At 39.4% G+C, this 25,458-nt stretch overlaps 1 protein-coding gene across 3 annotated transcripts in view; it reads right to left on the bottom strand.

The window, feature by feature from the left end:
• The window catches only part of TRRAP (transformation/transcription domain associated protein), a 156,547-nt gene that overhangs the window by 36,508 nt on the left and 94,581 nt on the right, over nt 1–25,458 (bottom strand). For 2 of the 3 annotated variants that reach the window (XM_026650609.1, XM_024208476.2), the window contains 6 exons: nt 22,200–22,391; nt 9,643–9,871; nt 9,087–9,352; nt 8,476–8,576; nt 4,178–4,379; nt 761–925 (listed from right to left, as the gene is read on the bottom strand). In XM_026650609.1, coding sequence (XP_026506394.1) covers nt 761–925; nt 4,178–4,379; nt 8,476–8,576; nt 9,087–9,352; nt 9,643–9,871; nt 22,200–22,391 — 1,155 coding nt within the window. The remainder of the gene's footprint in view (nt 1–760; nt 926–4,177; nt 4,380–8,475; nt 8,577–9,086; nt 9,353–9,642; nt 9,872–22,199; nt 22,392–25,458) is intronic. The other variant, XM_026650611.1, reaches the window with a different exon arrangement.

Consider the following 25,458-nt stretch of genomic DNA (forward strand, 5'->3'; position numbering starts at 1 on the left):
ATCCAGAGCCACAAGAATGGACGCAACCCTCTTGTGAAGATTGCTGGACAGGCTACAAGAAAAAAAAAAAAAAAGATCCCTTGACACCCCTTTTACAGATTGGTAAACTGAGACACAGGGATTTAAGTGCTTTATCCAAAATTATACAGCAAATCACTGAGAAAGCTGAACCCACCAGTTTAGATTATTAGCTTAAACCCCTCAAACCTCACTGTCACTTCTCTAATCATTTGGCAATGCCATCTCTGAATAAAACTCCACATAGGCTTATTATTCTTGCAGGGCTAGGTATTTTTTTAATTTTTAACCAGCATTTCAAACCACCTCGACTCCCCCTCACCAAAACAATATCGTTTTCTAAATCGCTTTAAAGCAAAACCAGAACAATTCTCCAATTCCTAATCCTGCATTATATGCATAATTTAACTGCGCATTTTCAAACATGGGCAATTATGTTCACAACAATGTAATATGGAGTACAACTCCAGAGGGAAAGTTGTAATGTTTTGTTGCAGACATGGTATGCAATAGTAGTTTATTTAACTTTGTTTTATTAAAAATTCACTTTGAAATTAACATATCCTGCTTACATGGAAAAAAATGGATAAACATGTTCATAATTGTACACTCCATGAAATTTTGAAATCTTAACAAATCCTTCATCTTGCTTTAAAAATACTTACAGTACCTAATCTTACAGAAACACAATATGAACAACAAAGAAGTAGAAATCATCATCTGTACCATACATCCACCCTACCTGACTAATGAGGTTCAGAAGAAGCTTGCCCTCTGAGCCAACCAAGCACGTTAACAACTGTGGAATCCAAGCCAGCCATTGGATAGGTGGGACGCCAATACAGTACTTGTCTACTGCATCTGCTAGTGTGTTCTTATCATCATCAAAACTCAGAAGCCAGAGAACCTAAAAGCAAAAAAAAAAGAAGCTTCAAGCTGAACTTGTACCTTTCCGACGTTAAGCATTTTCAAAAGGTGATGTATGGAATCTGATCACTAGTAATTTACATATTTCACCCATAAATAACTGTATAGGTCTCTAAATATTAACCATAAAAAATTACAGCAGAAGAAAGCCCTGCATAGCCAACCATATTATACAAGGCAAACTACAGTAAATGAAAAAAACCTATCAAACTGTCATTTACAAAAGTCAATCTGCACAGTCTGTGGAATCCACACAAATCATTAAAGAAATACGTCTATTGTATTTTATATTAGAGAACAAAGAACTTCCAAAAAAAGAAAGAACTTCAAAATGATACATCCTCAGAAAAATCCTTCAACTGTATGAATAAAGATAAGAGATGGAGGTACATACTGCAAAATCATCAATTAGCTGATTTTATTTATGCAAATACATGCTAAGAGCATTAATTGAATAGAAGCATTTTTGCTTATGGATATGTTAAACCATCCATAGTGGCAACTGCATCTTCAAGAGATCAACTTGCAAACTACCTCCCCTCCACAACTGCATGAAAACAACTCCTCTTCCATTTGTCTTCTGAAGCAATATAGTCTCCATTTATACGGAAAAGTAAAATATTTAATATATTTTACATTATTTGTGATAAATAATATAGTTATTTTAATCTTTCAATTTATTTCACTTTTTATATCATGGTTGGAGAATCTAACCTCCAGCTAAATCTTTGCGAGTAAAAGATTTAAATTGAATCAAAATGCTCAGTTTTTCATTTGATTTTATATGTAGCTTTTTCAGAAGGAAAATATCCTTGTAGGTGTCAGCCAGCCAAACTCTGGTAGTTTGAGGTTGTTCACATTTCCAGCATTTAGAAATAAGTCTCTCAGCCATCAGCAAGTCTTCACATGAGAATTTTGTCTTATATTTGTTTCACTGTAATATCATAATACTTTAAACTGGGAACTATTCAGTTTGTAGAACTAATTCTAGATGATCAGTGCCATGCCTCTCCTTTGTTTAATTTTGGAGGAAAGCCCAAAGCTCACGTAACAAGGTGCGCTAATGTATCCTGTAGCTTTGAGAACAAGGAAAAGCTTGCTCCTCAGTCCTTTATGAGGAGTACAGCTCCTGTGAAGGACCCTTTGACATCACTAGATATTACCTCAGCTTGGTTTCACCAGGAGGCTTGTGCTGGAATTGTGCTGAGAGAATTTACATGATAGAAACCAGAAGCAACTCAATGAAACAAGAGACACTCTGAATAAAGGAAATGAACTACTGTAACATCAAGTACAGTAGAAGCTGGGTGCGGGGTGGGGGGGCGGTGGAAGGGCGGGTGAGAAAAGGAAGCAACATCCCCGTTTTGCTTCCTTCTATCAGACTGTGTACATTCTCAGCTCTCTCTGAAAACATTCAGCTTTTACCATTGCAAAAATACAGCTTTAACAACATAAACCCATATAAAATGGTCTCCAGTCAAAGAGTCTCAGCAGAGATAGTATCTTATTCCATTCATCTCCTTACAGTGAAAGTCTCAAAGCCTAATTTGGAACTTAAAAGGTTAATATTATTGGGGATGGCAAATTCATCTTTTTCTTAAAAGGAAATTAAATGCAAAACATACAAGTAAATGTAATACTAAGTTTGTGCAGTTAAAATTGCAAACCAGGAAACGCAACAGTTAAGACTACAATAGCAATTTTACTTTGGCTGTATTGCACACATTTTCTGGGGTTTTTTTTCCCCTTGTCCATTCATAATGTAGATAATGAGCTATACATCTAAGCTAACTTTAATGCTGGAATCTGAATGTTTGTATTTTCTGAGTTTTTCTGATTTTAACTACGTAACCTTAATGCTACATTGCTGTTTGCATTTGAATTTTTTTTAAAAACACCCCAAGTGCCAGTTATTTCATTAGAAAAAAAGACATCTGAAGTAAAATTTGGTGATTTGCCAACATAACACTGCTAGTTAACAGCAGGGCACAAAGATAGTAATTGTATTTGTCTGATGGACTAAAAATAAAAAACAAAGCCCAAGATATTGCAGAAAAGGATGTGTTAATTGTGTTTTAAAATCTTTTAGATGATACAAATAAAGTTCAACAACAGCTTAGATTATGGCAGCAGTGATATTGTTACCACCTCTGGTGGAGTCAGAAGGGCCATTCCCCTACAATTAAGTAAAAGAAAGAGGTGTTGGTGTAGAAGTTGAAATTCAAAAGAGAAAATCTTCAGTATTGTTAATTCTATGTTTTCATTTGTTAAATATTCAGCTAAATTAAAAAGCAGAACTCAAAGCTCTTGCTAATAATTTTTGTCTTATATTGCAGAACTGGATTGGGAGAACAGTAACATTCTCCAAAGCACTGGATGTGTCATCATTATTCTTACAGGATATTTTCTGCACTTTTGCATACGAAGGGAGAATATTTCCCAGCAGAGACTGTCACCAGTTTCAGATTTTTCCATGAGGGTTGTTAAAGTAAACACTTAACAGTGAAGACGTACATGCACAATGAGAGCTGGTTGCCATGTTATAAACGGAAAGAAAGAAAGAAAGAAAGAAAGAAAGATTGACTAGTTTTAATTCAATAACTGTGGTAAAAAAAACAACCAACCCCTTATAATTGGTATTACTAAACAATAGAATACGGACAAATGCAAATTCAAGATGATTTTCAAGGGCAAGACATCTCCTGTGCAGATTTCTCTTTGCATAGTGGACTGGAAATGCAGCTGGAGGAGCTAAGTTTAGTCCCTACAACACTCCTACAGTACAAGATGGATTTTGGAGAGCTGGAGTCCAAGATTATTGATGTAGTTGCCCTGTGCCTCAATAGCAGTAGTAGCAGGAACTATGCAGATTGGGGAGGTTGATTTTAAGATCTTAACCAACAGGAAGTACCCTTCATCTGGACTCTCATTGGTCTGATTGGAAGAGGGGCTAAGAATAGTCTCCTCCTTTATGCTGGGAGGGCTGGGACTGATACAGTCACTGATGCATACTGAATTAGACTGAAATATTGCCAGGTAGTATTACTTACTTTCTGAGGCTTATTAAGCAGTTAAAGTTGTAGCATATGTGTAAACCAGACCAAACATGTGTTGCATCTTATTCATCTGTGCTGTCCTCATCAATGCTGACGTACCAAGGAACAACTTGGCTCTTACTATGCAGCTGTACAATAGCCATTTCTTTAAAAAAAATACATTTTCTAGGTCTTACCTTTGCTAAGTATTTTCTCGATTTGCTCTCATTCTGATGGCGACATGCATGCAGGTAGCAAGTAATGGCAGATACTCCTAAGTGCAGCTGACGTTCTTTCACAAATATATTCTCCAAGTAGTCACCCCACATTGCCCAAGCCTTCACTAACACATCGTGCATCTGCACAGCTGCAGAAAAAGCTTTGTTTGCTTCTTCAGACCTGCAGGATTATAGTAAGTGACTAATTTGAATATTTATTTTACCTTAATAAAAACTAAGCTGTGTAATAATAAGTAACACAGTAATAACAAACATAGCACTCAACCTGGTTATTTTCTTAATACTGAACTGCATTTTAATTATTCAGTTCTCTAGTAATGAGGTTTTCCCCCCACATCGTTACTTTCCATGAGCTTTCTTATGCATAGTTGAATGTTTATTAAAATAAATGTTTCATAATAGAAACACTGAGATACTGTTAAAAGGTCTATATTTACCACCGATTGGAAAACTGAAAAAAAAAAAAAAAAAATCTTTCTATTATATATATATAAAAAAAAAAAAAACGGCCTGTATTTTCAAGCAAACTCTCCTAGCAAATAATGAATAGGGAATTAAATATAACAGCCTTTCTTTAGAATTCATCTGATCCTGCCACTTATCTCATCCCTTGAAGTCATGATCATCTATCTCCTAATGATCTTCAAACAACATTTGAATTAGTCTCCTACTACAAAGGGAAAAAATAATTACAATTCACTCTGTTTATCACATGTATACAATATGTCCCTTTTGTTTAATTTCATTGTGGGAATTCCACACGCCTCTCCTCATTTTTCTGCGAAATTCTCTCTCACGCTTGTTTACCTAGCAGCAGGAGTGGTATAAAACTGACCCAGTCCTAGTTGATTTCATTTAACTAGGCCACAGGGAAAGCATTTTGTCCAGGCATGATCTTTAGTTGGGGGTAAAGAGAAACAAAAGCTAGTTTGCCACATTAACATTTTCCCCAAAAAGCGCTTCAGTCACAATTGAGACTTGCTCCCGTGCTGCACCAGCACAGAGTGATTCTGCTGTGTCTCAGAAGCAGCAGGGGAAACTGATTAGGAGCAAATCACTTTCACTACTGTTGCAAGGCAAACAAGCAACACTTGTTTGCAATACTGGTGGAAAGAAAAGGTGGGGAAATGACACAGGAAGGATGAAGGAAGGGAGGAAAAATTGGGAGGGGAAAAAAAATTGGGAGGATGTGAAGGGGAGAAGTCAGATTGAAAATGTATTGATATGACATCCAAATTCCTTGTCCAACACATTCAGGACTTGGAGATGAAACTCACAAACAAATGTGAGAGATTTTTGCAGAAAAGTTAGGGGAAGAGTGTGGAATTCCCATACTGAAATTAATAAAGCAACAAAATCAACATGATCTGAAAGTGACTCCTTCCATTTCTTCACAGCCAGAACATGTGGCTTTCTGGACAAAAGGTGAAGGGGGATTGAGGAGGATCACAGATCTCTGACATATACTTTAATTTCAGGAGAGAGAAAAATGAAGGTTTTGGCAACTAAAAGGGTATTGAATTCACAGAGTCATAGATTCCAAGACCTGAAGGGACCACTGTGATGTCTGAAAACCCCCTGTGTAGTGTAACAGACTCCCTGTGTAGTGTAACACAGGTCACAGAACTCCCCCTACAATTGATAACCTTAAGACCTTAAACATTTCCCATTCTGATTTTTTCTCAAATACAGAAGGTTGTGCATATGGTGCCAACTACCCCAATATAAATAAACCCTTGAATCTGTATAATATGGTGCACACACTAAGTACGTTTCAAGCAAAACAATTTTAATAAATAAGAGATGAAAGACCTCACTTCAGCATCAATTTTTATCCCTCACACGTATGTACAGCAACACTGAAATGAGGAATCTTTCAAAGCATTTTGGCTCCTTTGATATAGAAGTGCTTGAAGATAAATACATTCCTCTTACCAGATAAGTATTGGAATGAACAGTGCTATAGTTAAGTATTGCTCGTGTTTCTCTATTAACAGTGAACCTTAATCTCATTTTAATACAAAAATATGAATATTTAATTCGGAAGACCACCCAACTTGTAATTATCTGTAGCAATACAAAAACTAAAGTGACCAGCATTAGGAAAAGATCATGATGTAAATGAAAATAACCGTGCCTGTCAAATAGCTTATTAAAAAACTAATTACCCTCAATATTACACAGCCACTTTATTTTCCTCCAATAGCTTTCCATGTCCTAGGTTGTGCAGTCTTGAAACAGATTACTATGAGAGCAGTCTGATAAATGACTCTCTTTATCACTACTTTCCATTTCTACCAATCAGCTTTGTCCCTAGTCTTCCCTTTCTCTCCTCTTTCCTGTATTATCTATCACTCTGACACCTCTGATGACTCTTTACACTACCTCTATCACCTTGTTCACAGAGTGGGCGGCAAAGGGGGATGGTACACCCACAGGTGACCTTTAACTTCCAGTTCAGTTTATAGGCAGCAAAGAATTCACTCATTCACTGGGGCATTCAATGCAAAACTGCTACTTTCATTTTGCTAATTGTATGAGACGAATACATTACGGAAATTCTACACTTAATTTGGTATATTTTTGCAAAAAAGAGAGAGAAGAGTAAATATCTTATAATTGCATTTAAAAACTTACTATTCTACCCCATAAATCTACTTGGATTATAGATAGACAGCATTAATTATTTATTCTATCTGCCCCCATTAAAAATTTAAACTGCCTGTCTTTCAGATGAAGTGTAAAACTAAGGCCCATTTGTGGCCATTAACGATCCTCTTGCACTTCCCATCAAAGTAATTACATTCTACCTGTTTAAAATTCCCTGTAGTTTCCATTGAAGAAGATAGTCATCATTTCCTGCCCTGATCTGTTGTGTAGTGTTTCAGTGTACAGTTTAAAAGCTGATGAATTTCACTCAAGGAGGGGCTACATTGTACTGGTGAGTGAAGTGATACCCTTACATAAAGCATGCAAAAATAATGCCTTTATAAACGCGTATGCAAATTCCTGACGAATTCTACCGAAACTGCATAGTTACCACGGGACAAAATTTGACCTATAGCTTGTAAATTAGTTTGCCTTCTGGATTAAAGGTGCCATATCCTTCCCAACAGTAATAAAACACTTATTTAACATGGAGGAAAAAAACAGGTGGCAAGTATCTGTTTGAAAGGAAGCCTTAGAATTGAATGTTTTTAATCAGGCGAGCCCTTTGCAGTGTGTATCAAGCCAGGGGTGAAATTAACTTAAGGGACTTACCGGTATGCAGGGGTCCTGAGCGGGGGAGGAAAGGAGTGGGCGTGGGAGGGTGAAGAGCCCCATGGTAGCGGTAGTGGCGGCCGGGAGCCCTGGGGTTCTGGCGGCAATTTAAAGGGCCTGGTGCTCCCAGCCGCCACCACTTCCCCAAGGCTCCAGCAGCAGGACTCTGGCAGTGATTTCAAGGGCCAGGGGCTCCAGCCACTGCCGGAAGCCCAGGGCCCTTTTAAATTGCCGGCCTGGGGAACCTGCCCCCTGACGGTACGGTTGGCTGTGTACCGGCTCTTACCGGTACACCATACCGGACCATACCAGCTTACTTTCACATCTGTATCAAGCTTTCAATATATTATTTGAAAAGAGTTTGTATATGGCACTGCCATATTGTGTGATTCAGACTACTTAGACAACGTGCTGTATTTCATCACCATTTTGTTTCTTATTCCTTTAATAGCTATTGTTTAAGAAAGGGAAAGCAATACCACTTTTTCTCAGCAGACAGCTCTGAGTTTATGGGCTGAGCAGGATTTTTTCATAAGTGAACTGCTTTCTCAAAGTAACTCTCTACCCAAAAACTTATTTACTCATATTGATGTCTCCTTTTCAGCAGATCCCATCTTATTATGATATTATATTTGTCATACAAGACAATCAGAATGGACTATGCAAAGAACTAGGCAGAGAACTTCTGTGTCCTAACCTCAGATCGGCCACTGACTCACTGTGGTACCTTGTACAAATCAGTTAACTTTACCTTTTCTCAATATGTAAAACTTCTCTAATAGAAGGGGTGCGAGGATTACGTGACCTAGTTTTCCACAATTTTTTGAAGAGGTAAAGTGACGTGTATTACTACTAAAAACCACATAGAAGCTAAGTATCAGTATGTATATTCATTTTTATCCTGATTTTATACTGGTTTAACATTTGCTGCTTAAACATTTATGTTGCACTTCTCCCAAATGCGTGCTGGTATCTCAGCCAAACAACATACTTACTTGTTAATCTGAGCCAAGAACATTCCCTTCAGTGCATAGAACTCAGCTGTCATCTCCTTGGTGAAATATTTCAGATTAGTTGATTCAATAACCTCAAGGCCCTATTAAACAAATTTTTATGAAAAAGCCTTGTACAATGAATTCTGTAGCAATAAAAAGGAAAAAGCTTCCTAAAAAGCTGCCAACATAGAAATTATCTTGATGTTTAATAAATAACAATCTGTTAGAATTTTTAAATAAATAAAAAAAATGCTTTCTAAAAATCTAACCAGATGCAGAATTTTCTTCAACTTTTCTTGGCCTTTATGCAAAATTCTTGCATTTGGTAGGCGATGCACTGCCTTTTCCACTTTTAAATTTCACTAAACCCAATACTGTACCTCAGCTTCTTTTGCTTACCGTCACATTCCATTTTTCTTGTCAATTTAACTCACTCAGTTTCACTTTAATATCCTGACATTCATCACACATATAGTAAGTCACTCAAAACTTAGTTTAAATCTTCACTTAGTCTTGTGACAGTCTTTTTCCCCCCTCTCTACACACTGGATGGCAGATCAAACCCTCAAAGTTCCTAGCAACATGTCTTGACACAGATAATACTAACATACCTGCATACACTCATTTTTGCCCATGACTCCTGCCAGCTGAAGGTAGCATTTGACTTGCTGCCGAATCTTCTGAAAACAATCCACAATAGGCACAGTAGGGATAGTATGAATACGACTCAATATGTCCAGCGCTACATTGACCAGTCCTTGTTTCCGAGCTATCTTTCCGTACTGGATAATTGCTGAAGCTGAAGCATGAACTCCCAGCATAGCATTATTGGAACTGGGATCATGCTGAGAACTATTTTCATAGGCAGTTACAATGGCTACAGAGACAGAAAGTAAAAAGTTAATAATTATAAAACAAACATTATACAGAGAAAATACACACGAACAAATGACTTATGAAAATGGAAATTTAAGATACTCAAACTTTTTTAGCTTTGAAAATGTATGTTTTAGATGCAAAATATGCAACATTTTAAAACGAAGTTCTATTTCAAATTGATCGTTTAAATATCAAAATCAATTATATTCTTGAGTGTTTGAAATGAGAGAATGGACATACATTTACAAAAATAATATTTTTAAAACAGTGGGTGGTCTGGAAAATTACATGATGAATGCATGCTGGACCAGGCAGTTTTACCCTGGTAATGATGCTGTCTCCACATGAAAATGCTGCTCCAATGGGATAAGTCATCTGACACAATAGGTAACCTGTTCCTCCAAGTCTTTACGACAGTCTTCATATCATGCAGGCTGTTATTCCTCCCTAGATTAGTTGGTTGCAACCCTGCATTTATTTGTGCTGCCTCTTGAAGTTCGATAATTTGCTGTGCTGCCTAGAAGGATTAAGGAATATAAAATTACAAGACATACACTTTTGGTCACTAAACAAGGAAGTCTATCTTAAGACTGCAGCACTACAGAAGTATAAATAGTCCACACTATTTTATCAGATGAAGTTATCCACCAATAATTTGATTGTTAAGTCACTTAGTACACAGCTGAGCTATTTATATTCTTATTTTGCCAAACTGGTTATCGATGAGATATCAGAGGATTTCATAACCTGTTGTGAAGGGACACAGTCAATAACCAATTTAATTAAGCCAAAAAAATCAAAAGGTAGAATCAGCATTTTGACATAAGAATTTCAATAAAAGTAAGATCACTGACATCCTGAATCACCAGCCTGGAGACTCAGTTCATGCCAGAGGTGATGTCTTTAAACCGTTTTTTTGTTTTGTTTTGTTGTTGTTGTTTTTTAAGTGCTTTCCTAGACTCTTGGGTTTAAAATTCCAGTAGCATGGTTCAGACGTTCATCTTTTCCAGAAAGGCAAATCAAGTACCAAGCACCTCATTCAGTGCATTCCTGTCTTTCTAAGGAGACCTAACGGGGGGAATAGCTCAGTGGTTTGAGCATTGACCTGCTAAACCCAGGGTTGTGAGTTCAATCCTTGAGGGGGCCATTTAGGGATTTGGTCCTGCTTTGAGCAGGGGGTTGGACTAGATGACCTCCTGAGGTCCCTTCCAATCCTGATATTCTATGGAAAAAAAAAATTAACACCATGTATGTTCTGAGTGGACATTACTGATTGTAGCTATTTCCTCTATAATAGTATGTGTTTGTGCCAATATCTTTGGGGGGGAAATGTTGGGACTCAGCTAAAAGTTCAGGTAACCAATTAGTATGGCTTTCTCACATAGGGTGGAACTAACAATAGAACTTATATTTATTTTATCTGGTCTAAAACCCTTTCAACAGGTCTTGCATATAAAATCTGTGCCTGTAAATACTCATTTTTCATGAAAACCAGAAGTATTAGAGGTGGTGAACCTGCAATTTTTTACATCTTCTCCAAATTTTATTTTGCGACAGTATTTTTTCCATACATCCCTAATCCAAATGACAACAATGGCTGGCTGGCTGGCTAGTTGCCACTCTGTAATCACCAGAAAGAAAACGGTCAAAATTTATTTAGATTTTCATATGATTCAATTATTAATACTGCTTGAAAACAAAGTAATTCTGACTGGAAGCCTTCTCAAATACAATCTGAATTTATATCAACTTTAGACCACCAGAAAATAGTAGATAGCACCTAGTTTATGATAAAGTAGCAGGCTGGAATAAAAGTACTGATCTTAAATCAATGGAATGCAAACTTTTTATAGAACCTGTAAAAATAGTTACTGGTCCTTCCTGAACTCCACAATGAAAGCATAACTGCATAAAATATGGTCTATGCTTGCTTAAAACTAAGACGACATTTCGAAAATGTTAATGTTCGTAGTATTTAACCAGTTTAAAAGTGACTTTTACAGCCATCCAACATGCTCAAATCAAGGAAACGAACAAACAGAAGATGGCAGCATTCTCACACCTACAAGAAACAGCAGACATTTTGTTGAACTTCAACAATCTACAGAAAAGACCCATACTCTTTACTGGAATTTAATCATCTATAGTACAATTAAACCAATATACTATTCTCTAAGCTACTTCTCAATAGATAACATTTGCATTCACTGTTAATCAACTCAATAAAATAACTGTTCAAAAATCAGTCCACATTTACAAAGTTAAATCTCTTGAAACAAAATAAATTAAGGAAAGTAATATTTTCCCACAATCATCTCAGTATCAGCTCACACAATAGCTTAACCTTCCTCTTACTTCCATTCATCATGTAAATTTAATTTTCTTGCAGGTATTTAATCACACACTATCTGATATAAAAAAGTAATTACTGCAGTGCAAATTCATTGTTTGGTTTGTACCTTCATCATTCACTGCCTATTTTATCATTTCTACACTGGGGATATATATAAAGATTATTTAAAAATACTAACTTTAACTGATGTCACATGTGGAACCTTTTAAATATTTTATTTAGCAACATTAATCCTTTCATGCTGGAGGGTCTAGGCACATCCATTGCCAGCCCTGAAAAAAGCTAAATAAATTCCCAACTCTTGGTAGCAAGGAGTTAATTCAATCAAGCCATCCTCCAGATGTAACATCTCAATGAAATGAAGTGTTCTGCTATTATTTATCAAAACTCTACTCTGACACTCACATTTTAAGATGTAGAAACCTTATGTATTCATTCACTACCCATCTGATGCAGCATAAATGATTAAGAAATTTCAGGGAAACAGGCTACTGTGTAGGACATGTCCACACAAGCATAATGATTTCGGTTATGTATTATAGATCTTTCAGATTTAAGGTTTTGCTATTTATGGATCATATCGAGTACAAAGAATAAGGAAAAGAGACCTATCTTAACTCTTGCAAAAGCCACAGAGGGTAAGGGAAACTTCATAAAGCACGACAGTCCATTAAAAACGCTGAAGAGAGGGCTTTATACATGAACGTATTGCTTGTGTAAGGTGTCAGATTCTTACCAGAAAAACGAAGTCCAATTTATGTGTAAAACAGGTGCGCCACAGGTAGCGACCCTGCAAGCTTCCTGGCATTGTCCTGGCAACGTCTTACCCTCTTTGGGATGCACCATGTCTATATGTGAAGGTAGCTCCCAAGTAGGGTGACCAGACAGCAAATGTGAAAAATCGGGACAGGGGGTGGGGAGTAATAGAAGCCTATATAAGAACAAGACCCAAAAATCGGGACTGTCCCTATAAAATCGGGACATCTGGTCACCCTACTCCCAAACCCAATCAATTTAGGATTTTCTACTAAAATTGCCAACCAAGGTAATGGTGGGTTTTAATGACATGAGGATTTGTCCATTAAGAAATGAACAGTTGGTGCTATCTTTCCAACACTATTGCACAGGGCTGTGGTCGAAACAGTAGTCTAGATGTGAAAAGTTAAACTTTCTAAATAGTAACACAAGCCAATTTTTAGTAACTAGTAGACTCTGTACAACACAAAATTAAGGGCACAAGGTAAAATTCTCAGAAGTGTCAGGAGCCTACATCAAATTTTACTAAGTGACTAAGAATTTCAGATCCTAAAAGCCAATGAGACAGAGACCTAAGGGCCTAAGTCACTTAGGCACTTTTGAATTTTTACCCACAGACAATAGTTACCTATAGTTCATACACTCACTTTTGAGGCAGCTTAGAACTTGAGATGTTAAATGGCAAGTGAGAACTACAAGAAAACCCAAACCAAATCTTCACAGGTCCGCCCTAAATTAACCCCCTTCCTAAGACTATCCTTTTCAATAATGGCAAACCCAAAAGTTCTGACAGCCTCTTCCGAGTCCCACTTCTTAAAACTTCCCAGAATCTTGGCTTCCCAGGTTTACCTGTGACCCGAAGGCATTCAAATCTTTTACGCTTTAGGCTTTGGAAGAGTGCCATGTACTCAAGAGTGTGATTAAGCCGGAAAACACAATTTTGTTGCTCATGCTGGCTGGTATAGATGGGGCATAAATATTTTCAATAGCCGTTGAAAGGCATTCAATTTTTAACAACAAAGTGAAAGAAAGAGTTCTATTGGTATCAGAATATCTAAGTTCTGTCCTTTGCAGCTTTTTTCCTTTTTCCTTAAAAAGGTAATTATTTGGCATATGGCAAGTTCAATGTCATTATTTCTCTTTGTGGTTTTTCCATAACAGTCAGGAAAAACAGATCAATAACTCAAAAAAAACATTTTGACAGCTAAAAAGTTGTCGTCGTCCCCCCTGGGCAATGGAACGGATTCATCAAAAAAATCTGTTGAAGTTCTAAAATGTTTATACAGGCAGCTAAAACCATCTGAAAAACATATCAGGTTATGATATTTTATACTGCAAGATGTGAGGTGGGAATCCTTCTTGGCTGTAGTGCAGCATCTATGCAAATTATGGGAGAGTCAGCCACCACACCCAGTAGCCTTCTGTCTAACTAGAAGCTTAGCTCTTTAACCTTCAAGATGTGCCATTCCTTACGGAATTAGGTATAATATCACCAGCACCTGTCATTCCTCTCTTTTTCCCCCTCCTCAGGCTATTATGACTCATACTTGCTGTGTCAGGTTGAACTTAAATTGCCCACTCTTCAGGAGAGAGACTTTTTAAATTTGTGCAAAATGCCTCAAAGACATTTCTGAGTGCTTAAAAGGAATGTTCTCAAAAGGTTTTCACAACCCTTTCAGGATATGACTAGGAAGAAACTCTTTCCCCTAATTTTTCATGTGGATCTTATTTTTAGGTTTACATAAGGAAACAGAACAAAAAACAAAACAAAAAGGCTCCACACACCACATCACACACACCCCAGAAACTCTAGCCCTAAGTGCTGTCAAACCCTGCAGCAGGTTCTGGAGAAGGTCATTAAAGATGACAAGAAAAAGGACTTAAACAAATTTTAAACACTGAGCCTTTAAATAAACACCCAAGCCTGAGGTCCTGTTTAACTAGGGAGGGAAAAAACAACAGCTTTTTACTTCTATTATTCCAAAGAAAGTACTCTTTGCAGAAATGCAGATAATAGCATGCCTGCTTCTAAAGTCAAAATAACTTCTGTTAAAAATGATTCAAGAGTTGGCAGTGAGTTCAGGTCTAATCTAGAAATAAGAAATAGAAGAGCTGAGTCTCTGTGTGCTATATGCTTGGTTTTCCAGTTGAAACAGCACTTGTTTCTGTACAGAAGTCAAGGATTGGCACGTAAACATGAGATAGCATGCGCATAATTTCTTAAGACTATGTACAGCGTACTGCAGTTCCACGAAAAAGTAGGAAAGTCTTATGCTATAAACATTTTCTTCCTACTTTTAAATGACATCTTGACATTTGCCAGAAGAGTTATGTCAGTTGATGTAGGTGGTATTGAATTAGTTGTTTATTTTCCTGCTGGAGGTTCCTGCAGTCTGGAATTAATGAACTGCTCCTCACGTCTCTCTCTGCACAAGTGAGTGGAAATGCTCCACTGCTGAAATTTTAGGTCCAGAAACACCCCATTTCAAGGGCAGCCTGCCTCCAGCTCCATCTTTCCTTTTATCCAGCAGGGTGTAGCTGACTTTTTTTCTGCAGTAAAGGCAGCGTACTCCCGAGACATGGAATATTGTGATCCCCAGTCTGAGGTGGGATTGTTCTACTTTTCATGCTGCTGGCATTATCCACTGTATACTGTATCTGGGGAACAGCTGAGATCACCTTTGTGCAGGATACAAGCATGCACCTTAGTCTCCAGAATACATGATGGGATGGCACCTACATGAGCTTCCCCCCTTACATCAGCACAAGGGATAATTTGATGTAGCCATTGTCAGCGCATCTACGCTACACACCTAGAGTTGTTGCATTCTAGCGATTGTAGTGTAGACCAGTGGTCTCCAAACTTTTTTGATCGCGCACCCCTATCACTAAAAAATTTGGATCACACACCCCCTGCCGCGGCGGCTCTACCCCTAAGGATCCTCTGGTGCACCCCACTTTGGAGGCCACTGGTGTAGACCAGGGGTAAGCAACCTATGGCATGCGTGCCAAAGGCGGCACGTGAGCTGATTTTCAGTGGCACTCACACTGCCTGGGTCCTGGCCACCAATCCGGGGGGCTCTGCATTTTAATTTAATTTTAAATGAAGCTTCTTAAACATTTTAAAAACCTTATTTACTTTACATACAACAATAGTTTAGTTATATATTATAGACTTAGAGAAAGAGACCTTCTAAAAACGTTAAAATGTATTACTGGCACGCAAAACCTTAGAGTGAATAAATGAAGACTCGGCACACCACTTCTGAAAGGTTGCCGACCCCTGGTGTAGACATACACTCAAATACAGAGGTCTTCCATCTGCCCTTCCTTCGCCTCCTCTGCAGCACTAGGGGAAATTCTCTGAAGGATTCCATCTTTGAACGGGGAGTCCCCATTCATCCAGGCACATCACAGAGCTAGTAAACTAGGATGTGAGCTGGTGCCTCCTGCTCCCCTTCATGCAGTTCACCAAAGAGGAGTTTCAAGTAGGAAGCATGAAGTAAGTAGGCAGCACTATTCTTGTTGATCACTTTGTGCATCCAGTGGATCTAAATCAGCCATAGTGGTGAGAAGAAAACTACTTCTTCTGTAGCGGAATGTGTATTTGGCAATTATTTTCCTACATAGTCTTCTCCAAAAAGTCTGGTGGAAAGAGCCCTTCCTCAGTGTTCTGATCCTGATTTTCATGGTCAGATTCTGCAGGAGAGGAGGGGAAGAGGAAGGAGGGCTGCAATGCAGTGAGAAGGCACCTAGTCTCCTAACTGTATGCTACATCTGGGTGGACAGGGAGTTGCTGTACAAAAGGGAATCTTCAGGAGATGTACAAAGTGGCATGAAAAAACAGCCTCTGAGGCAAGTCTTGCTTTTGGTTTCTGCACAGAGGGGAGTCCCTAGTGCTGGTTAAGGTGTTACAATTTAGAGCTAAAATAAAATGTTGTATTTAAAGTCTTTTCCTTTTTCATTTCAACAGACTACACACGCTCAAGCTTTAGGTCCCAGAGTCTGCAGTAGTTTTCAGCTAAGCACTATTACCCTTTGGAAAAGACAGTCTTTCACTAATGCCAGAGTTTTAGACAACAAGTTCTTCTTTGACCCCAAGCCTTGAGCCAAGGGGATGTCTACACTGCAATAAAAGTTGTGGCACAGCTGTGGCTGGCCTGGGTCAGCTGACTCGGGCTTGCAGGGCTCAAGCTGTAAGGCTATAAAACTGCAGAGTAGACATCTGGGCTCAGGCTGGAGCCCAGGCTCTGGCACCCCTTAAGAGGAGAGGGTCCCAGAGCCTGGGCTCCAGCCCAAGTCCAGACATCTAAACTGCAATTTCCAAGCACAGTGAGCCAACGTCACCTGAGAAGGGCCAGCTGCGGGTATTTTACTGATCTGTAGACATAACCTTAGTGTTCAGAACTCTACTCCGACAATAGCAATGCCAGCATTCCTGAACACACATTTTTCTTTTAATGGCACTGACTTCAAACAGTTGGCTCAGCTGAATAAGTCTAGTTAAGACTAAAAGTAACCTATAGATTTTAGGCTTCTGAAATCTGTACTGTATTTACAATGTGTTGAACTGAAAAGAAAATCATTTTACAGATTCATTCTACATTTCCACAGGTGTTATCATAAAGCAACAGCATAACAGCCTCACAATGGGCCTGATTCCAAAGGCCACTGAAGTGAATGGGAGCCCGTCCGGTGACTTATAAGCTGGTCCAAAGTCCCTTAAAAGAAAAGGTTGAGCCACAAGGCCAACTTTCTCAAAGCTTAGTGTTACCACTGCAGGTAAACTATAACCTTTATAAAGGAATTCCAACCAAAATATGAATGTTGCAATTTTAATGTAAAAGTATCACCAGAATAACGGTTCAGTAATGAGTATTGTGTAACAAAAGAACTCCTTCTTGCTATAAAGTATCAGAGGGGTAGCCGTGTTAGTCTGGATCTGTAAAAAGCAACAGAGTCCTGTGGCACCTTAAAGACTAACAGTTAGTCTTTAAGGTGCCACAGGACTCTTTGTTGCTTCTTGCTATAAAATTACTTGAGAATCTTCCCCTAGCCCTCCCTGAAATATCAACTATGTTTCATAAAAACCTTTTTCTTATGATTACTAAAATCCTGAAACTTGTTACTGGAAAAATCATTTTGTAATGAAGGGATTTTAAGCAGTCATGGGATAAGAGGGAAGGTCCTCTCATGGATCAGAAACAAAGGGCAGGAATAAATGTTCAGTTTTCAGTTGGCATCAGAGGCAGAGTCCCTAGTGATTGCATAATGTTCTGCAAAGGTGTGGAATGACACCCACGTCACTGCTCTGCAGATCTCTGAGATAGGACATCCTTGAGGAAGGAGACAAATGAGACTGATCTCATGGAATGTGTATGGATCGAGTCCGGAGGGGTCATGTTATGAATTTGGTAACACTGTCTGATGCAATTCGAGACCCATTTGGATAGTCTTTGGGCTGATATCGCTGAGCCCTTAGATGTTTCCACCATAGAGAGAAACAGTCTAGGGGACTTCCTGAAGGCCTTTGACCTATTGAGATAGAATGCAAGAGCTCTCCTAACACCTAGGGCAGTGGTTCTCAACCTGCGGCCCGTAGGCTGCTTGCAGCCGAATCAGCACATAGCTGCAGCCCTGAGGGCCATACAGGTAGTATATATAGTGTGTGGATGCGGCCCACATAACACAGAGAGCTGCATATGTGGCTCACAGTGGTAAACAGGTTGAGAACCATTGGTCTAGGGTATGCAGTACGTCCTCCCTATTGTCTCGGGGAGGCTTTGGGTAGAAGACGTGAAAGTGAATTAGACTGAATTCATGTGAAACAAGGAGGTCACTTTAGGGCTGAACCTTGGATGCAGCCTAAGTGTAACCTTGTCAGGGAAAAACACTGTGTATGGGGGATGAGCTATGAGAGCTGCTATTACCTTGACTAGAAGAATAGGGGAAATTGCAACCAGAAAGATAATTTTTATCAATAGATATGCTAGTGAACAGGTGGCCATAGGTTTGAAGGGAGGCCTAGTCAGCCCTTTCAACACTAGGTTTAGATCCCATGGCAGGGTAGGAAATCACGGTTAAGGGTTTGTTATTCCCTTAAGGAACCTTTAGTGGCTGGGTGCAGAAGTACTGAGTACCCCTCTACAGGTTTATGAAATGATGTAATAGCTGCTAGGTGGACCCTGAGAGAGCTAGGGGATAAAAATTGAGGTTAAGGGTCAGGGCATATTCCAGAATATGAGGAAGAGTTGCTGACACTGGAGAGATTTGTTGGGACGTGCACCAAATCTGGAACCTGGATCATTTCTGCAGGTAAATAGGCCCTTTGTCCTGAGAGAGAAGGTGCAGAGTGGCTGGAAGGGAGATTGGTGGGTACATCACGCGCTGCCTCAGGGGAACAGATCTGTGGACGGTGCTCCCCACCATGCAAACAAGTTGAGAAGTAATCACGGGTGCATCTCCCACTTGTGGTTGTGTGGGAAGGTGTGACTGAGATTGTCTGCTACCTCATTCTGCGTACCCGGGAGGTAAGCCATGGATAAGGTGATGTTGTGAGAGATGCACCAGTTCCACAGTTTTATTGCCTCTGTGCTCATCCCTGGTGTTGATATAATACATGCAGGCTATGTTGTCCGTCGGGACCTTTGTATGTGATCCTGTTATCACCAGGAGGAAATTGGCACAGGCATTCCTGACCACTCAACTCGAGGAGATTGATGTGCAGGGAGATCTCCATGGGCGACCGTTTAGATGCGCGCTCTATCCTATGAGGGATGCATCTATGGAAAGGAGTGATGAAGGTGGCGCCTGAAAGAAGGGGACCCCTTTTGCGTGCATTGGCCGTGTTCTTCCACCAGTCCAGGGAGTTCTTGATCCTGATGGAGAGTGAAAGGGGTTTGTCCAGACTGTCCCTGTTTGGACTGTAAACTGAACTGAACCATAGCTGTAGGCATCGCATGTGAAGTCTGCCGTGTGGAATCACCACCATGCCAGCTGCCATATGCTCCAGGAGCTGGAGGCAGATTCTAGCTGGCCCTTGTCTACCAGGGATAGAAACCTGTCCTGAGGTAGGAAGGCTTTGGCCTGTAGCGCAGCTATGAATTTTAGGCGTTGTACTGGTGTGAGGGTCGACTTCTGGGAACTGATCTGCAGGCTCAGCTCTGTGAACAAGCTTATGATGTCTTTGGTGGCTCGATGAGCCTACTGAAGCAACCAGGCTCTGAGGAGACAATTGTCCAGATAAGGGTAGATCATTATCCCTTAGATTGTAGATGGGCAGCCATCACAGAGAATTTTGAAAATACTCTCAGGGCCAATGAAAGTCCAAAAGGGAGGACCCTGTATTGGTAGTGCTCGTGCCCCAGAGTGAATCTGACAAAATATCTGTGAGCCAGTAGTATTGAGATGTGAAAGTAGGCATCTTTTAGGTCGAGGGCCGAAAACCAGTCTGCCTGTTCCAGTGATGGAATGATTGTCACTAGGGTGACCATCTTGAACTTCTGAGCTTTGATGAACTTGTTGAGAGTTCTGAGGTCAAGGATGGGTCTCCAACCACCCTTCCTTTTGGGTATTAGGAAGTAACAAGAGTAGAACCTCTTTCCTCGTAAATGTTGAGGTACTGGTTCTATGGCTCCTAACTGCAGCAGTCAATCTATCTCCTGCCACAGTAGACACATGAGAAGGGACCCTGAAGAGGGACGGAGAAGGGTGTTTTGGAGGGGATAGGGAGGTGAAATGGATGGAATATCCGGATCTGACGATCTCTAGGACCCATTTGTCTGATGTTATGTGCTCTCACGCACTGTGGAACACTGCCAAACGGTGGCCAAATGGGTGCATGGTCACAGGTAGTAGTGGAGAGTGGCCTCGTGGCACCTCGATCTGCCCATCAAACGTGATGCTTAGGGGCAGGTGGTTGGGTCAATGGCTGGGAACCTGAAGGCTTTCGTTTCAAGAACTTACCTTTTTTCTTCTGGGGCTCATAGTTCCGTTGTGACGGGAACTGGGATGAACCAGGCCTCTCTTGTTATTGAGAGCTAAAGTGACTCTTTTACCCAAGTGCGTAAATTCCCAGTGACCTGAAAGCAGCCCTGGAATCCTTCAAGAAGTGGAGAGAGGCATTGGTCTTCTCAGCAAAGAGCTTCACCCCTTCAAAGGAGAGGTCCTCCACTGTAGTCTTCACCTCCTTCGGAAAACCTGAGAGGTTTTTCGCAACCAGTTGCCCTTCTTGAATGATGGCCTTGAAGGAATTCCGGGAGCTCTCCGTCAGTTTATCAATAAAATCTTGTAATTTATTGTAATTTGTGTAGTCATATTTCACCGTGAGTGCCTCGTAATTGGCGATTTGAAACTATAAGGCATAGGTGCAGGACAATCTCGGTGACGGGAATGCCGAGGATATCGAGCGAGATGGTGATCGCTTTCAGCTAACCCTGGGCTAGCTGAGGGAACCCCCGCTCTCTTTTTTGACTTGTGAGAGGAGTCCCAGACCGTTTCTTCAAACCACTATTCTCCAAAGTTGAAGGTTGAGGGGAAGACTCACGCCCACTGGACGAATGGGGGTCGGAAAGTCACATCCATGAAGAGGATTTTCTGGCGGAGATTCCTTACCGGATCTCGGTCGCAGCTGCTGGCAGAAGGGACACTTTTGTTGGATGACCTCCTGAGGTCCCTTCCAACGCTGATATTCTATGATTCTATGGCCATCGCTGAGACAGTGAATGCACTGGGAGTGCTTGTCCGTGACCAGAATCACTGCGCTGCAAGTGCGACATTCCTTGAAACCTGGAAAGCTGGGCATACCTTTGTCCAGGTATCTCTCCCCCACCCGAGGTTGACACAAGAACAAAAAGTGTTTTCTTTCTTCATTTTGTTGTGTTTTTTTGTTTTGTTTTTTAAGACAGCCAAATAAAAGTCAAAAAAAGGCTACGGGTTTCTAAAAGCTAAAGATTAACAAGTGAAAAGTAGAGTTAATGATCTGCTAATGGGACAGCTAAGGGCTCTGTCTCTAACCAGGGACGGTTCAGAAGGAACAGAGGATGCCCTGGCTAGCCTCCTTGTGGCAAAGCACAAGGAGAGACAACGTGTGTGCGGGCCTAACAGACACTACTACCAAAGTTCTCCAATCAGCAGCGCAGGGACGCAAACACCTACAGTGAAGCACACACAGGGACACTTCTCGAAGAAGGAACAGTTTCCATAAGAACAGAGACTAAAAAGCCTGGGACCAATCAGCTTGGAAAAGAGGTTACAAAGGGGAGGAGGGGAAAGAGATATAATTCAGGTCTATAAAATCATGAATGGTGTGGAGAAAGTGAACAACTAAGAATGTATTTACTCCTTCACATAACACAAGAACTAGGGTCACCCAATGATAAAACAAACAAAAGTACTTCTTCACACAATGCACAGTCAACCAATGGAACTTGTTGCTAGGGAGATGATGTGACGGCAAAAACCTCACCGAGGTTCAAAAAAATATAAGATATGTTCATGGAGAACAGGTCCATCAATGGATATTAGCCAATATGGTCAGGGATGCAACCCCTGGCTCCTCATGTCCCTGGCCTCTGACTGCCAGAAGCTGGGAGTGGAGGACAGGGGATGGATCACTCAATGATTGCATATTTTATTCATTCCCTCTGAAGCACCTGGCATTGGCCACTGTCAGAAGACAGGATACAGGACTAGATGAACCATTGGTCTGACCCAGTACAGCTGTTCTTGATCTCACCTGCAGAAGGGGAGTGTGAACGTGTGACACTACATGAGGAAGCCTTCGCCATTCGCGAATGGCTAAACTGCTGGCCATTTCTACCAAGCGCTCAATGAAGTTAAGCTGCTGTTCTTCAGGATGGCAGATTGCTAGATATCCTCGGTACATGTTGACTTTCCATGCCATCTCTTTTGGACAACTCAGCTCCACCTAATGGTAAAACAGAAAATTAGCTACGAAACACCTCTTTTGCATAAACACAAGAAAATCTGAAAGCACAAAGAAACCTTAAATGGACATAAAACTTGATTTTTAAACTTGATTTTTTTTTAAATGGACTAATTTCTAGAAATTCCAGTTTCTGAAAGAGAATGCGTTAAATAGTATTTCCTGAAACTAAAATCTCTAATCTGTGGGATTTTCTGTTCGCCTGTTGATATTCATGTCTTCTCAGCAACATAAATTGACTTTACATGTCAACATATTGCACAGATACTAGACTATCTAGCTGTCCTGTACATCATTAAGTTTTTAGGAGAATAAGTAAATGACAATTTTTTTTAAAACGATCTAGCACTAATTATATGTTTATGTCAAAACAGTATCCGCATACAGGGACTCAGTCAAAAAGTGACTGTTACTTAAAATGATCGAGGAATAAATTTTAAGCTATTTTCAGAGACTTCCTGAAACACAGGAGTGGCAGAAATATGACAACTAGAAGAATCAAAGCACAATTTAGCCATAGTATGTAAATGTTTTGCAACAAATGTACTGAAAGGTTGATTATTACATACATTTGAGAAGATCTGACTAAATAAAGAGTGTACATTTAAATTAGCTCACAAATATTTGCAAACACTCATTAGCATTCAGAGCAGAGAGTAAAGGCCTGATTCTGTATACCTTGAGCACTCAATTCTCCCAGTGCAGCCCCCCTTTGTATTCATGTGCTGCATAGAAATTCCAGCTATGTTGGCTTTGTTCTATTTTCATTAGCTTAAAAATATCAAAGGAATCACTTTCATTTGTTAAAGTAATGTATCAATTACTTTAAATCTTGCTTCAGTTTATCCTCAACTAGCTTTTAAGCCTGAGCTTGTAAAGAGAAACCGTCAGGTAGCAACCCTACACTTATAGAATGAAAATCATCTTTTTTTTTATTACACGATACACTGGATCATTAAACACAATGGCAATGTGAGCAAATGGAAATGAGTCTTGGGTCCTATATCAAGGGCCACTTGTTATTTTAATACCTCAACTTTAATAGGTAGATTATTAAAACGGTTTCACAAAGATTTAGGAAAACTGATATATAGCTGCCATCTTTTCTGATCGCTCCCTATGGATCAAGAGTTAAATTGCATAAAATAATACATTTAATATAAGCTGTTCAAAGTCAGATTCAGTAACATCAGCATAAAAGAGTATCAATAAAATGAAACCAGTAAGTCTATCAGCAGAGAAGTAATTATTCTTTCACATCCAGCTATTTATGAATACATGTTTCCTGACACCATTACATGGATCTGTCTAAAGCCACAGAAGCTCAATTTATAGCTTCAGTATGTTCTCTTTAGTCCATTAGTAAATGCCCCATTACTGAAAGTATCTCATTCACACAACTCCAGCTAAAACATATCTGCAGTTGCTGGTGGTTGTCACTTCTACTTAAACTGAAAGCCATCAGAAGTAGAACCTGTCAGACATGATCAATTCACTCAGCTACAACTCAAGGCTTAAAATCTACTGTACGTTTTCTATAATTTTGCAGCTGTAGAAAGCTTACCACAAAAGTGTTCTTAAAAGTTCTGTGTAATTATTCAAGAACTTACGCTTACTTGAATAGGACAGAATACATTATTGATTTAAAAATAGAAACAAAAAACTAATATAAATTAAAATTATATATTGAAAACCTATAATTTGCTCTTTTTGGACAGATAACTGTTTAATCACCAAGTGACAAAACTGCTAGTTAAGCCAAATATTCAATTCTAGTCATCAGTAGTGTTAACATCAGAAATTTCAATTTCTAACACTGATACAGCCTGACCAGCTCAATTTTGGGTCCTATCAAAGGACAAACACAGTACTTCATTCATAAAGTAATCTTTACTATTTTCACTCTTAGCCCCTGAAGTAATACATACTTATTGCATCTCCCTCTTCTACGTCTGAGTGAGGAAAAAGAATTATTGAAGAATTAACAGATGTTCTACACTAAAAAAACCTTGAGAAACTGTATTTTTTCCCAAAAATTGATGTAGAATTCAGATAAATTTTGTATATATTAAGAAATATATAATGCAGTGTATTTATCATGCAAGAATAAACAAACAGTCACCATGAAGGAGGGTTTTGGGATACAGGAAACTGCTCCTGCAAGATACTGAAGTCAACTGGAGTTAAGGATATTCAGCAACTTGAAGAAACAGGCTCATTTTTTGCAAATATTTGGACATTTAGAGAAATAAAGTCACTAGGTGCATGAACTATTTGCAGATAGTAAATAGTTTCTGGTTAGTGTGTGCTGGTTTCAGAAACTGAACAGATTTTTCAAAATTAGTATTTATTTAAGTATTGCTGTAGTAGTGTTAGTCCCAAGATAATAGAGACAAGGCAAGTGAGGTAATATCTTTTATTGAACTAACTTCTGTTGGTGAGAGAGACAAGCTTTCGAGCTTACACACAGGTCTTCTTGTCCAAGCTTGAAAGCTTGTCTCTCTCACTATCAGAAGTTAGTTCAATAAAAGATATTATCTCACCCAGCTTGTCTCTATTTATGTAAGTGAGGGACTAATTGCTTTTCTAAATCCATATATGGGATAAGAAGGTGCTGTGCAAGCTTCTATGGGGCTCTCCCAACGCCACTGAATCTTGAAATGCAATAAGGTTTGCTATTCCTGTCCTGTCTTTTATGCAAAGAGAAACAATCAAGTCACACTATATTGTGACTGTGTGATGCAGACCAGCAAACTCCTTTCAATTCATGACTTAATGCACTAGCCTCTCACCTTGATGATCTGGGTTCAATCTCTGGCTTAATGTCCCACACCAACAAAGTCCTAAGCGAAACAAATCTGCTTGGCATTAAAGAATTGTCTTTTTCTCAAAACGAAAAGGCTTTCAACTTACTTTTATAAAATATATGAACAGTATTTCAAATTCAAAGTAAAAAGGATTCAATAATTATTACAGAAATGCATGTGTACAAATATACCAGAAAAATGTACTTGTAGCCACATCAATTCTGTAATTCTTTCCAAGTGGT

The sequence above is a fragment of the Terrapene carolina genome, unplaced genomic scaffold, assembly GCF_002925995.2.
Source record: "Terrapene carolina triunguis isolate 2854851 unplaced genomic scaffold, T_m_triunguis-2.0 Scaffold93, whole genome shotgun sequence".
NCBI lineage: Eukaryota > Metazoa > Chordata > Testudines > Emydidae > Terrapene > Terrapene triunguis.